Below are 15,629 nucleotides of genomic sequence, written 5' to 3' on the forward strand. Positions count from 1 at the left end.
TTCCAAATGACCACGCACACGCGCGCGCGACCTCGCACGCACACACAAAGGGGTTAGCAAGAGTCCGGCAGCGCGTGTGACGCGTTTTGCGCATTTCCTGCATTTCCTGTACGGCAAGCCAGTGTAACATTTACTCAAGCTGCCTCCTAACTGCATGTTTTCTTCTTACTATTGTTCCGCACTGGGGGAATTCGGGTGCAGCAGCAGCAAGTTACATATAAACATGAATATTCAAACTAATGCAAGAAAAATAAAAACTGAAGAGACTGTACAGTAAGGGTAAGTTTGCAATATAATTATAAAAAAATACCGTGCAGTTAATAAGAAAATTGTTCAAAAGATAGCAAGGAGCTGATAGAGAAACAAATACCAGCATTCTTTGGTGCCAAAATGTCAAGATTTAGTCAATGATTAAATGTCTCAACTTGTAAAACATGTCACATATATTGTAATCCTGTCCATTTTGATGAAAAGAAAAGATTTTAGATGTCAGAGAGGTTTCCTTTCAGTCAGGTTCATTTCTGTACAATACAAACTTATAGTCAAATGGTACAGAAGTGTAGAGTAAATCCAATACTAAGTAAATACAGGGCTTGTGTACCAATACCAATACTTTAAAATTTCGTTTATAATAATTATCATTTCAGTTATTTATGATTATTGGAAAGACAGAAGTTACCAGACACTAATACTCAACTTGTTATCGATACTATTGATATTTAGATTGATAAACCCAGTTGATAAACTCAAAATATACTTTTTGTTTTTAAGCTGCATTACATAACTTTCATAACAAATATGTCTTGTCTATATTTATTAAAATTGCCACCATGTCCTGAGAGTATGGTATGATACAGATAATCTGAGAAAAAAAAAATCAAGCTTCTCCACCTTGTGCTATTGCTACTTTTGCAGTCTGCAAAAGTGCACCTTTTATGGTTAAAAGCAACCAATCAGAGCCAGGAGGAAGGTCTTAATGTTGTCAGTCATGCTTGTGAATGCACTGCTAAATGTGCTAAGAGTGGATAGACAACACACCGTTACAGGAAAACTGTGTATCTGCCGTTAACACTGCCTAGCTGCAGCACAGCAGAGAGCAAGAGGGAGTAAAGATGGATGAGCAGTGCCACAAGGATTGGTAATTGACACTGCTGAGACCCCGCCTCCTTTCTTTGATTGGTTGTTTCAAGTTAGCACTGGGCGAACTGAGAGTAGGTAGAAGAGCTACATTTTTCCACAGATGATCTGTGTCATACCATTCTGTGACAACAAAGTGATTATTTTAACAAATATGTGAAAAAACAAAAAAACAAAACAAGCGGCTTTAACTTGTACAACATTGTGTCAACACATTATATGGTAAGTCAGCTTGCCATAGAAGCTCACTGACGGATTGGGAGAGAGAGGGGACGGGAAGCGAGGGTCGCGCGCAGGGACTGAAGGGAGGAAAAAAACGGATCGGGAGCGGAGCTCCGTGATGTGTCTGGGGTGCTCCCGAACCCGACAAACCGCCGCGTAGAGCGGATTAAAACGCACTCTTTTTGGCAGACTGAGCGCAAACAGCCGCTGTGGTGGGAGACTGAAGCCTGGAGATCACCCCGGAGGAGGACCGAGCCGCCGAGCCGCGGCGGGGCTGGACGCGGAGCAGCAATCCCGGATGGCTAGGCGCGGCTGCCCCCGCTCTCTCCCTCCGTGACCCGGCGGAGACACTCACAGGACCGCCGCGGAGCTCCGTGTGAGGACAGTTACACCGCGTTTCCTCCGTTTACGGCCGTTAAGCCCTGGCCTGTTTCCGCGGAAACGGGAATTTTGGGCTCGAACATAAACAAACAACCGCTCGGGGTGGGAGAGCGTTCATCAGGCAGCCTCGGAGGGGAGTCCGTGTGCGGTAAGAACTGCGTGTTTTCAGCCCGTTATTGCGGGTGTTGCGATGTTCTGACATGGCCGTGGTAGAGTGAAGGAACCAGCGGCATTATGGGATGTAGCAGGACTGTGCAGTGACCCCGCTCATTGGAAGGAAACATTGTGTGTGCGGGAGCGGGAACAGCCAGACCCAAACACACACACAAACACACACGCGCGCGCACGCACTCACACACACACGCAGACTGCCATCCATTCTGTTCACACACACACCTCATCAGCCCGCAGCCATGCCCGTCTTTAACGGCCTGTTGAAGGTTCGGGTGGTTGAAGCCGTGGACCTGAAGCCCACCCCGTGGGCATTGCGTCACGCCGTGGGGAAGAGCGGCTCCTTCCTGTTGGACCCCTACCTGGCCTTGAACCTGGACCAGATCCGCCTGGGCCAGACCGCCACAAGAACCAAGACCAACAACCCGGCCTGGCACCAGGAGTTCTGCACCGAGGTCCGAGAGGGACGCAGTCTGGAGCTGTCGGTGTTCCACGATGCTCCCATCGGGTATGACGACTTCGTGGCCAACTGCACCATCCAGCTGGAGGACCTGCTGCAGAACGGAACCAGGCACTTCGAAGACTGGGTATGTGCAGATATGCGTGTGTGAGGCATGAATGCTACAGGTTTGCATGACTTCACACTAACCCTAAAGGAACATCGTGGTTTGCAACAACAAAAAAACTACAATAGGGCCTGCTTTATTCGCATGGTAGTTTGATGCATATTGGTAAGTAGTGGAAAGTACCTCCAGGTACACAATGTACACATATGTTTGGAAAAAACCGCCACACCAATCAGCTGCAATGGCTTCCCTTTTCTTCCATCCAATTCTAAGAAATCTCATAGCTGTTAGTAGATTATGTAAAACTGAGCATGGAGATATATCATTCACCAATGATATAAATAATTGGTGAATAATGTACAGCATTCCAGCTCTGAGTTCTGGCTGCAACTAACCATTATTATAGTAGTGGATTATTCTTTTGATTTTTCAGACAATTAATCAATTAATCTGATAATAAATTGGTGCATTTTGCAGACTTTTCACTCAGTCGCTTAAACTTATTTTATCCGCCTGGGAATTTATTAAAAATATGCAAATAAATAATTTAATTCATTTTCTTGAATGAGAAAATAATAATCTTTCAGGTAGACTTGATCATTTGTCGCAAGAGATGAATTTGAAGCTAAAAAAAAATACTTTTTACAGAAACATTTGAAAAGCTCAGCTCTGTCTGCTTGATATAGCACCAATAGAGTGTAGGGTTGATCTGTTGATCATTTTTATGGATTAACCAATTAATAAATGATAGCTAACGATGCTTGGTTGGAGATTTTCTCTTCAGATTTTGATGCATGTGATGCAGTTTTAGCTAAAACTATTTAACTTGAGGAGTATTGGGTAGAGCAACATAACAGACAAAAACATTTCTTTTATCTAAATGCAAAATGTTTAGATTTTTTTTGTATAGTTTTATGTAAGTACTTTTCTGAGTTTGTTATTCTTTCAGGAGATTGCCTGTATTAAGTCTGTATACTCTTGTTAGCGATTAATTGATTAATAAGCTAGTCAACTATAATTGAAATAATCGATTAAATCACAATTAATTGTTTTCAGTTCTCGTTCTGTGAAGGGCTCAGGGGTTTGTTAGAGAATAGTAGTAAACAAACAACATCATAAACACTAAGGAGCAGAGCAGACTGGTCAGAGTTATGGAGAAGCTACGTAAAAGCAGGTTTAGGTTCAATAAATCAATCAATAAAAAACAACATCCAAGCGTTAAACATCTCACAGTGACAGTGACAGTTCAGTCCCTCATCTGAAAATAGAGACAGTACCCACCTTAAATGAGACAGCATGAATCAGAGAAGCATCCAAAAGGCCTCATGGTATCTCTGGAGGAGCTGCAGAAAACTGCTCCAAAAAATTTATGTATGCAGGAGGGTGAATTCATATCCATCCCACACTTTGAAGATTTTAATCTGTAAATCATAAAGCATTTTCCTTCCTACTTTATAGCTGTGCACTGCTTTGTGTTGGTGACGTCCAAACTAAATGACGAATAATTTAAGTTTATGGCTGTTATGAGTCAAATTGTGAGAAAGGCCCAGATTCTGTATCGTCACTTCTCAGACGTCTTCCCCTCGTTTTATCTTATCAGTCTTAAAATTGATACTGAGTTCTCTCAAAAAGCACTGGCAACACCGGCCCAGATGTTGCGCTTGTTCTTACACTTTTATAACCACAAGTGCAACATGTAACCACCATCTTTCTAATCTGCACCTGTGGAAATGTTGTAGTGCAGAATGGAGCCAGAGTGTGCGGCTTTAGCAAAGCAAAAACGTTTAGTAATTGTTGGCAAATGAAAACATATTTGCAGTTCTCATCAGAAAAGTGCATACATTTATTATTGTGTGTGATAGTAATTAGGGGTATAATAGTGATAATTTCTTACATCGATTTCCTCTAATCCTTCTCAGGTCAGAATTATACATCCAGGCTCAAATATATAAATTCACCAAATTCATGCAGGTTCCACCTCAGCCACATGCTGCTTAGCCATAAAATGCTGCTTAGCCATAAAATGCTTCCTTCTTATCTTCTCATCAGAAAAGAGAAGAGAAGATGAGATGCACTTTTTGAATTGATTGGTTTCCTGTTGCAGACCTTGGTTAGAAGCAATATAAAACACACCTTTAACATGGTGCTGCTTCCACCAGTTTATGACAAAGTTTAGTCTTGATGGGCTGCAGGCTTATCTTGAAGGCAATTTGAGTCAGAAACTTTTGATACAGCAAGGTTCCCCACAGAAAACTTGCTAAATCTGGTGGATGGGCGCTCGGCAGTCATTCATCCAGCAGCCTGTCGTGTTTTTGAGTTAAAAAATGTTTAAAGTTGACAGAAAATGTGAAAATTTCACACAATAATTATGTGTCATTGAAAGTCTGGAAAATTAATACCTGAACACCAACTATAAAGTCTTAAAAAATGCAAATATTTTAAAAAGCCTTAAATAAATAAGCAAAGCTAAGCCTGGTTGGGGCACAAGTAAAGCCTGGTGGCCCGCCAGGCTCATAATACAGCTGGTACAGTTCCAGCAATGCAATGATCCCAAACAAACATCAGATAAAGCAGGCTACTATTAAGCTTCCTTATTGACCTTGATACTTAATTTTATGTTCTCCTGTTTAATCTTTTTATTGTGGCTTTAAGTTTAATGCATTAAAAATGGAGAACAGAAGTAGATACTGACTGTAGATCTGTCACCTATAGATAGCTGGTCTGCATCTCTTTGTGTTTCCTCCTGCTGCAGAGTATTTTAAGATGTGACAAACAGTCAGAAAACTTTCAGTAAAACTGCCACAAAAATAAAGATTAATAAACAGAACCAGTAGAGATTCTGCTGGGAATGAGATAATCTGTGAAGGATACGTCTCTGAATCCTTAACCATCTACTGATAAAATGTAGTGAGAGTGTTACTATAAAAGTTGCTGTGTCAAGCAAGCAACATTTCAAAATACAAAAAAACAAAGAAGTCATTGTCATCAATCTATATATGGCTAAGAGTTTTGTTTTTTTTTAATGTATTTTTACCCATGCTTTTAAGCTCCGAACTCAAATTTTCATAGTAATTATTTGCAAGATGCTGCTGAAAACCACCAGCCAGTGTAATCAGTTTTCTTCTCTTGAATCTTCCTGCTCGTTTTGCTTTCTGAACGTTCAACATCCCTCGTCTGCACCCGCTTATACTGTGCATGCAGGTCTGCTGCTGGCTGTCATTATGCGAGAGGCATGTCACACTCTGGATAAGTTGTTAGCCCATGCCAAGTACCCACAGACACAGTACTAACAACCGCACACACACTCACTCGTAAGAGCAGTTTTGAGATGCCATTTAACCCAACAGCTGTATTTTTGGACTGTGAAGCCGGAGTACTCAGAGGGAACCCATGCATGCACAGGGAGAACATGCAAACTCCATGCAGAAAGACATCCAGACCAATAATCAAACCCAAGGCTTTCTTGGTGCAATGCAACATTGCTAATAATACACCACTCTACAGTCTCTTTTATTATAGATATAAAAAACAAGTTATTGGATTTAAAATCTTGTATTAAAAGTGCTGATTAATTTTTCTAACAGTAACATTTTAACAATTTTTCTACAATGTATTTTCTGTAGATGGATAGGACTAATGGGGATTTATTGGGACCAATATTGCAACATTTGTTGCATTTTCAGCTGGTGCGGTTCACTTTCACACTGCACTGTGTCAATCTGTCCCAAACCTTTGAAAAACTTGTTCCCCTCCTCGCCTGTGATGGCGCTGCACCAAGAACTACTAAAAGAAACGACCTGAAAACCTGGAGAAGACATGATCACAATGTACTTCTTCACAAAATGTAAACAAAAATTGAGCGGCGTCAAAATTTAGCAGCTGTGGGATTTCTCTTTTGTCTTTCATAAAAGCCATTTCTCCACTAGCCAAACTGGTGCGCTGGTTTCGTATCCAGAATTTCCTGGAGTATAGTCCACTGGTTTCTGGTCCGCTTGGCAGTCACATATGGATTCAAACCGGATCAGCGTTCACTTCAACTGAACTGTGTCGTAGGTTTTTAGGTGGACCAGAGTTCACATTTTTGGACTGCATCAAAATTTGATTGCGCATTCACACCTCCTCAAATGAACCAAACTTTCAAGATAAATGAACTTGAGTTGATTGTATTATGACAGTAATTTGATGTGAGGACAAAAATCCTTCTACTGAATTAAAGTCAAATTGAAGTCTTTAGTAAGCCTTTTTTATGATGCAATACTATAAAATCCTTATTGTAATTTCTGTTTAAGGCTTTTAGAGGCAGTATGTCCACCTGAATGAGGCCCTTTGTTTGGAAAAAAACAAAAGGGAAACCATTTACTATGTCAGCATACGTCAGCGTATATATAAATAGGCGCACTCACACTCGCACGCATCTCAACTCTTAGCCATCTGAAGTTAGGTCAGAGCATATGGATCACTCTGTTGATTGAGCACATCCTATTGATCTGCCAGTCGGCGCTTCAATACATCTGCCTCAGAGCGACGCAGCCCCACCAACTTCCCCTCCTCCATGCATTACTCCATTACTCACCACTCGTGCCTGCCATTTCTCCCTCATCCTTTCTCCTCCCTCCCCAACAGGAAAAATTCCTTCTCATCTTACACTTATCCCCTCTCTTTGTCTAACTATCATCTTCCTCCTTCCTGCCACTCATGTATGCCTGAGAATCCTCTTTTATCTACTTCCTCCTGATGCTCTTACCTTCTTTTGCTCTTCACTGTCCAAGTGGGGATGGGAAGGACTCAAGGAGGGAGATGATGGAGAGGCTTAATAGCTTGTCTGAGTCAGATCAGTCAAGCTTTTCTTTTCAAATGTTCGAATATTTGTGCTTATAACAGTGAAGCTTTTTCTGTAGCTAAATTATTGCAAAGATAAATAACTATAGGATTACATCAGCTCAATCCTGTAACTCATGGCATGATGAGCGACAGTTAACGTACCATGCTTTCAAGTTATTTTCATATAATTTAAAAATAACCATTTCAAATTACTTTTATCTAAAACAAAAAAGCAGCAATTTTTTATAATGCTGCTAAAGTGTTAAAACTTATAACGTTTATAATAATCTTACCCATAATGCGTCATACTGCCATGCATTTTTATAAGAAAAAATAACTTATGATAAATTTTTTGTTAATCTTCACTTATTGTCTCCTCAATATTGAATATTAACTTCCTCGGTCAGGTGTACCCAGACTGACTGATACATTCGTTGGGTGGGAACATCTTAGCTGATGTCGCCTTGTGTTGGTTCACCAGTATTTATGTATGTGGTCATAACACTGGAGTACAGTCAGCAAATAATGTCACAGCAGAGCAAATGGTTGTTTGGAGTCTGGTTGAGTGTATCGTGCTTTCACATTCACTCTGAAAAATCAAACGTACTTGCCCTGCGGTTGACCCTTTATATAGCCATAAAAACGTTGCATCTCAAAAGCTGGAGTGAGGGGCTGTTTTAGGTGGGTTTTTCCACAGGTTGGCAGATTGACAAACAATGTAGTTGGTAACGGTCAATTTTGAGATTTTGCTATTTTAAGCACCTACATGACGATGACATCTTATTGGTGGAAAAAAGGAATTTCAGAGGCCTGGCGTCGTTGTTGGTGATCTGCAGTTAGGTGGATAAAGGTTCCTTGATGTTAGAGGGCAGTGAGCAGATTGGTTCAAGATAATATCAAGGCAACAATCCTTCAAACAGCTACTTGTTACAGTTTGTGCAGAATACCACCGTTGAAGATCCAACATGCAAGCTCTTAAAGGAATTTGACTACAACAGCAGAAGGCCACAATGGGTACTGCTTGTATTAGCAGTACCCAGTAAACTCACACAGGCTTATCAAACCTCGACATATTAGAAAAATGTTGCCTGGTTTGATGAATCTTGATTTTAACTATTATATATATTAGGTATCCTTAGCACGGACACATTCATCCTATGTTGTGGTAGAGTAATGGTGTAGGACACATTTTCTTGGTACATTTTGGGCTCCGTCGTACCTAATCATTGTTTAAACTCCATGCAGTGACCGTAGTCCAGCCATCTTTGGATGTATTCTGACAGCAAACTAATACAACATGTCATAAACTCAATCTCAAACAATTACAGTGAATTCACAGTACTGGAGTTCCTGAAGCAATAGGTGGTTCACTATAAAGGGGAACCTAAAAGAAGTGGCCACGGAGTGTGCCAACAGCCTGTTTTTGTAAAATCTCACTCAAGAGACAGACTTTACTTATAAACAAGGAAGGAAGGAGGACACTGTGTAATGTTTGGTTTCAAAGGAGGACCCAAATACATAAAGTTTTCGGATGAAGGAGATTTTAAGGACGGAAAAATAAAAGGAAGCTTACAAAGAACACCAGGAACAATGGAGAATAAAGAAGGTAAAAAAATGCAAAGGTTAAAACACGGGGTGCAATGAAAGGAGCCAGTGGGGAACAATGAAAGGAGGGAGATGATGGAGAAAGGTGGACATCATAAATCTAAGGTAAGTAGAGTAGAATGGCAGACTGAAGAAAAGCAGAAGCAAAGAGAATGAAATAGAAACTTGAACCAAATATGAACAGTAACAGAAATGTAAAGAAGCTAATTCAAAGCACAACCAGTGAGAATAACTGAACTACCAAAAGGGATAAACTAAAATAGCAACATATTAGAACATAAACAGTAAGGAAATGATCAAACAGAAACATGAATGAAACTAAAGTCCAAAAAACCCACCTGCCATAATGCACTGCCTTTAGGGTAAACAACAAAATGTGACTGAAAAGAGAGAGACGGATAGATGTATACGTAAGGCCCTATATTGCTGTCTAAATGTGATCAAAAGGCGGCGAGGATTGATCAAATTGGCTAATTGAGCCTGACGTTAAACATGTTTGTTCAATCTACATTTGGATTCAACCTTGCAGCTTGAAATAGATCATTTGTAATATGTTTTTTGGACATTATGAAGACAAGGTCTGGCTAGTCCATTACATGGATTGTTTCCTGCTCATCAGATGACTACTGAAGCCCGAGATCCTCAGATTTGTTGTTTTTTCTTACTTTCACCCTTGTCTTGTCATCTGTCTGCGGCCTCCTCTTATTCTCTTTTTGTCTCCGGCCACTTCTCCATCTCCCATGGACCTGCTTTGAGTCGCTGGTGAAATATTAACCAGGCTTTGATGCTTATTAATTGTCCCACTCAGTAATTGAGATGCTCGGTGGAGCCCATGGCGACAGCGACAGTCCGTCCCCATGGAGACAGTATCTCACCCACCGACACGACGGAGAGAGGAAATGGTTGGTTGAGAGTTGAAATGCAGAACAGATAGCACTGGTTATGGGTACTTGGGCACCAGAATAAAAGTTAGAAACAAGCTGAAGCTGCAGTAGGTTACTTTTGGAAAATTTAATTTTTTTTACTTATTTGTGAAATATGTCAACATGTCCTGACAGCAGTGTTGCAATACTCGAGACAATTCTTGGGCGTTGAGGATTCGGGATTTTATTTCAAGACCAGTCAAGACCGCAACTGTGGACATATCGTTAAACTTACAGCACATTGTCCAGTTTATTTGATTCACTTTCAAACTAAGAACAGACGAGTAATTAAAGTGTAGAAATATTGCTTGCAAATTATTGTAAATATATAATATATGTGAATATAATGTGTAGAAATATTTAAAATGTGACGTGAGCTCAAAGTGTGACGCTACAGCTAGCTTTCCAAAGGATTGTGCTTAAAAATAATTGTGGATAAATGGCTTAAGACCATTTATCCATGGATCACATGAACAAAATACTTTATCACATGTGGAAAATGGGAACCACATGTGGTCACATGTGAATTTCATGTGAATTTTTTTTGTAAGGGAAGTCCAGTTGAGTTACAGAGCTGAGGCTGTGTGAAAACATATTTTAAAAACAACCCATATTGAAATCTGAAACTAGAGCATTTCAATTTGGAGAAAGTAAAACATGTTAGTAGACAAGGTAAAAGGAATTATGGAGCATTTTGTTAAATTTGTGACTCTATATAAGCAGCTCCTCACTCTAATTGAGAATATTGATGGTGTGCTTTTTCACAGTGCCATGGATAAACTATCATTGCTTTTACCGTTTACTTTCACACTATACACAACACCCAGATGTGCTGCCATGACATTAATGAAGCCCCTTGATCTAACCACGGATGTTCTTGCTCAAAATGAACAGATCATTTTTATGAACTCTTACAAAAGGAGGTTTATATTCGTTCAACTGTATTATCAGCAGTTATTGATAGCAATGCATCAACCAGTCAGTGAAATCAGACTGATTGATTGGTGAAATACTGAATAAATACTGTCCTTAATTTATTAAATGCATCACAGCTAAGACCTACCACGGTTTGGTCTTCAAACCAATGGCACTTCTTTTGAGTTCAATGAAATTAAGAAATAATCTTGAAACATAGTGCTTTCACTCATAAATTACAAAATTATTTTAATTTATTAATTAATTTTCAATTGGTTTCAAAACTACCTCTATCCAAGGACCTGCAACAGATTGTTAGCCTTCAGAATAAAAAATGAGACCCAACTTTGAAGCCTTCAAAACAATGAGTATCCATATCAACAAGAAAAAGTCTGGTTGGTGCAAATTTGCACATTGCGACTGGATGTTTTTCTGTTTAAGTCATAAGTTGTATGTAGTGTTAAAAGAAGTAGGAGGGGGTCTCAGAGGAAGAGCAAGATGAGAGTTTTGGAGGAGATGAAAGGAAGATGGATTAAACTGGGGCTGGTTGATGAAGTAAAGGAAGCTGGAGTTGAGGTGTAGAATGAAGCTGTGTGTACATGTAAATATGTCCTGCTGAAGGCTGAGAGCTCTGAGGCTTTAAAACCCTGTGGGGTTTTGAGACAGGATGACCAGGCTCTGGAACGCTACCTGGCAGAACCAGATCCGATGTCAGGCATCAATAGTTTGACACTTTTTATCGGCACATGACACATGCTCAACACAAATCAGAAGATCCACAATCCATCACCATTATACTGGCCCTAGCCAGGTTGATTTCTATGTTTATGAATTAAAAACTAATAAACAAGAAAATCTTCTTTTTCCGGATTGCTAATACAGAGAACACCTTAACATATTTCTTTGACAGAATTTCTTATAAATCCTGAATTTATTTAGCTGTTTTAGACAAACAGTAAATTGGATTTTATTGTTTTTCTTTCTTTAATATCATAGTTTTAAGTAGCTGATGACCAGACCAGATGATCATCAGATTTGCAGTTGTTGACCAGCAAATGCACCATGCTACTGAGCAAGACTAGGTTGTGCTTTGTTACCACTCTTCTAGGTAGTTTCTCTTACCAAGTGGAAAAGACCCAGACTTACCTACAGAGTTGAGTTTCAATCGAATTAGCTATTCTTAACCGTAGCCATATTGTGTGACTGTAATAAATGTCTATGCTTTAAGATAGACATTTATTTATTAGGCAAGTTGGCTTGCTACAGATTTTGAGTTTGATTGGCTCTAACTACTGACTGACTGACGGTGAACCTGAATGTTACCAGGATGTAGAAGCAACTCTCTTAGGCTCAGCAGGTCAGATCTTCTCAAAAACTGAAGGTTGAAAGGTCTACAAAATTCATGGGGTTTGAAATTTTAACTTCTACCTCTTAGAAAGACATCTTGAAGAGCAACATTTCAATGTTATGAATACCAACCTTTTCTTTTGAGTTTGATCACAGAAACAAGAGGCAAAATATTACAGTTAAATTAGACTTAGTTAAACTTTGGTCATCTTTGATATTTGAGGAATTCCCATTTCCTGACGCTTCATTGAACATATCTGACCTTTGAATTTTGATCGTTGGTGTGGGTGGGCTGTATCATATTTTTATCCTAAACATGGGGGTCGGTCTCTGTCATAAAAAAGTTCGGAGCCACTGGCATTGTTGATTCTTGAAGAAACTGAGAGCCTGAACCAAAAATAGAGAAAGCTAAAGTTTAAGTTGCTTTGCGACATAGACATTTCTCTGCTAAATCAAAAAGTACTAAAATATTGCAATATCCTGACTTGGTTAAGGTAGAATTAAAACTGAAAATGACTAGCAACAGATTATTTTTGTATTTGGGACAGCAGGATGTCCTTGTTACCTCTTCCTGTCCTTTTTTATTACTTTCACACCAGCTGTATTTCATTCTAACTCACTTTCAAACCTGACCCGAAGACTCCATCCCCTGAGCATGGCAAGTTGCCGGACAGTGACATCATCAGACACTCCCCTTATTGACCTACTGGTTAAGTAGGACAGCCTGGATTTAAGATGCACTGTTGTCACGCTCACAATAGACTCATAAGCACATGCACAAAAAAATTGAGCATACTGAACTGCTCACTGATGCCAAAGCAGGTCATCGCTGGGTGCCCGTGTGTGTGCACGCTGCAGGGCGGTTTATGTGTTTTCTCAGTTGCCGGTAAGGAATGGGAGGAAATCCGAGAGCCTGGGGTCAGCAGGTGGAATCAATACTATAGGCATCCTTGTTTTTCACAAACTGCACCATAAGATTTCAGAGAAACAAATTTTTGTACAGTTATTCTGTTAAATTATAGAGAATAACTTTTTGAGGATTTTTACTTTGTGAAATCCAGAAAAATGCCAAGACTTGGAAATATCCAAAACTCAACCTTTTTCAATCTGTAAGCTTAGTTATTTTATGCAATTAAAGTTATTCTATGCTGCTCATCATTAAAGAGTTATTAGTATTTATGAGCTCTTCTTCATTCTTCCAAAGCAGAAGAAGAAAATATGCCAGAATTACCTCTACTAATCGTAGCTTTTAAAACTGAAAATAGAGACACTTCTTTTAAATCATAACCCAGAACTTCAATGTGGTGTAAATACATCATGGATCTGCTATTGTCTCCGTTTTGCCTTTCCTCTCTTTGAGTATTTCAAAATGAACATTTTATTGTACCTCACATATTTTAAGAAATGTGAGGTCAGCAAAACATACCATTTGAAAGTTCAACCAGCTGATTTCTTTGTTGACGGTTTTAAAGATCTCGGCCCCCCCAACAGTTCCTTCTTTGTTCGATGTTTTCATACGAGATGATCACACCGTCATAGTAGACACATACTGCATTAGTGTGGACAGAATTATTCATACTATCTGATTAGATAATTTCCTCCAATCACGCAGCCCCAGTCAAGGCTCCCTTATGCAACTTGGATCTTTCTGAAGGCTGTTTGCATCCGATGGCAGTGACTGGCTGATACTCAGAGGCTGCTCTTCAGACCGTCTGCCAGTCCATCTGGATATCATACACTCATCTGCACTGTTTGCGATCTTTAAGATGACTAAACAGGCATTAATAATGTAACTGGAAATGTTCATTCTCATTAATCTACGGGTTTTGCAAATGTATTTATGCTTTTCACAATTTGTTTTATTACAACACCAGACTTCAATTTTATGGAATTTTATCTGAGAAACCTAAAGTCCTGGCCAATTAATGGTTTTTAAACTTTTTCCAATAAAAATCTGAGAAGTGTGGTGTGCTAACTTTATCTGTGGTTGCAGTTGCTACAATTTCATGCATATTTGCCAGTTTCACATATGTGGACACCAACATTTTGACCATTCTTCCTTTTAATAACAACTCAAGACACATTAAGTCATTAAGATTCATAGAGAAAAAGCAGTGGCAGAATGATGCTGCCACCACTAAGTTTCACTGTAAGGATGGTGATGAGGGTGATAAGCAGAGTTTGCCCTTCTCACCACCTGTTTTTTATGACAAAATTGATTCTTTAGTTCAAGTTGACTTTTTAGTACATTTGCTGTATTTATTTAAGGGTATCAGAGTAAAGTGGTCTGATTACAAATGCATGCTGCTTTTCTAAACTTTTGTAAACAGTTTTAAAAATTCCACTTCACAATTACAGTGTGACCTCCACACAGCTCAGATCTCATGAGTTCACCTATTTGTGTATTTTTCTATGGAGCCTAACTCCTATTTGTTTCTAGAGAATTGGAGATTTTTTTTTCATTTTTTTTATGGAGCCTATATAAAATATTGAAAACGAAATGCAGGCATTGCAATGCAACCAGTACTTTACATGGTACTGATTGCAAAGCAGTCAGTCCAGGATTACCATTCATTTTACTTGACGTTGATTGGCTGTATCCCCAAGAGAGTGAATAAGGAAAAGTGCACTAGTGCGTACTAGTGCCTTAAAATTGGCACTTAAATGTTTTTTTGTATTCAAAGATGTTTTCCTTTTGAGCCAGGTTGTGGTCCCTAACCCTGACGAATACTGGCTGAGCATTGGGTGCTTCTGTGTCTGCGTGTCACAAATGCTCACTGTAGACTTCATCGAAGTTTGAATTTTGTGAAAGGTGCTGAACTTTACAGAGTTGTTGAAGCCATATCTTGTGGCGGGTGACAAGCTTCATTCTCTCTGTTCGTCTCCACCCCCCGCGACCAGCACAAAGCTCCAGCTCTTCTTACATTATTAGCCGTCTGTGATGTTACATTAAAGATGCATGACTGTCATGCAGTCTCACTCAGCACGAGCCTCCTGTGTGTGCTCGAGTTGCTGGCCAACAGAAAGAGGGACAAACACACACACACGCACACACATGTTGGTCGTGTAAAAGTGTGGCAGCTTTCTCAAAGCCCAAATTTGTCATTTGACAGATGGATGTGGGAGGTTGTTGCAGAGACTAAACGCTCCTGAGAGAGACAGAGAGAGCTGTCTGGTTGGATGGCGATAGTGAACTCGGTGGACTGAGAGTGGGAGGGGGTTAGCCACATAGTATTGATATAATACAAGCAGTGAGTGCCCTGTCTGCCTGGTTGAGTGCTTCTTTGTGCTGTGGCATATGGCGCCTGTGTGTTTTTTATTATATCAGTCATATGTGAAAGCAGGCTGATTGAATGAATGTAACAGAGTTAGGTTTGTGTGTTAACCTCACTCTGAAGTCCAGCTTAAATGAAGTTCACACAAGTCAGGAAAAATGTGGAGAGTAGTATGACATTTGATTTAAGTGATTTCTAAGGATGGATAAGCATGGAAAACTATTGCTTTTTCCATCCATCTATCCATCCTGACAGTCAGTTCATTG

At 39.7% G+C, this 15,629-nt stretch overlaps 1 protein-coding gene across 2 annotated transcripts in view; it reads left to right on the forward strand.

The window, feature by feature from the left end:
• Positions 1-1,392: 1,392 nt before the first annotated feature.
• Positions 1,393-15,629, forward strand: part of prkcea (protein kinase C, epsilon a) — a 43,243-nt gene continuing 29,006 nt past the window's right edge. For both annotated transcript variants that reach the window (XM_055042687.1, XM_055042688.1), the window contains exon 1: positions 1,393-2,498. In XM_055042687.1, the coding sequence (XP_054898662.1) occupies positions 2,154-2,498 (345 nt within the window). In that variant the 5' untranslated portion in view covers positions 1,393-2,153. The remainder of the gene's footprint in view (positions 2,499-15,629) is intronic.

Source organism: Poeciliopsis prolifica, unplaced genomic scaffold, assembly GCF_027474105.1.
Source record: "Poeciliopsis prolifica strain line A6 unplaced genomic scaffold, Auburn_PproV2 SCAFFOLD018, whole genome shotgun sequence".
NCBI classification, from domain to species: domain Eukaryota; kingdom Metazoa; phylum Chordata; class Actinopteri; order Cyprinodontiformes; family Poeciliidae; genus Poeciliopsis; species Poeciliopsis prolifica.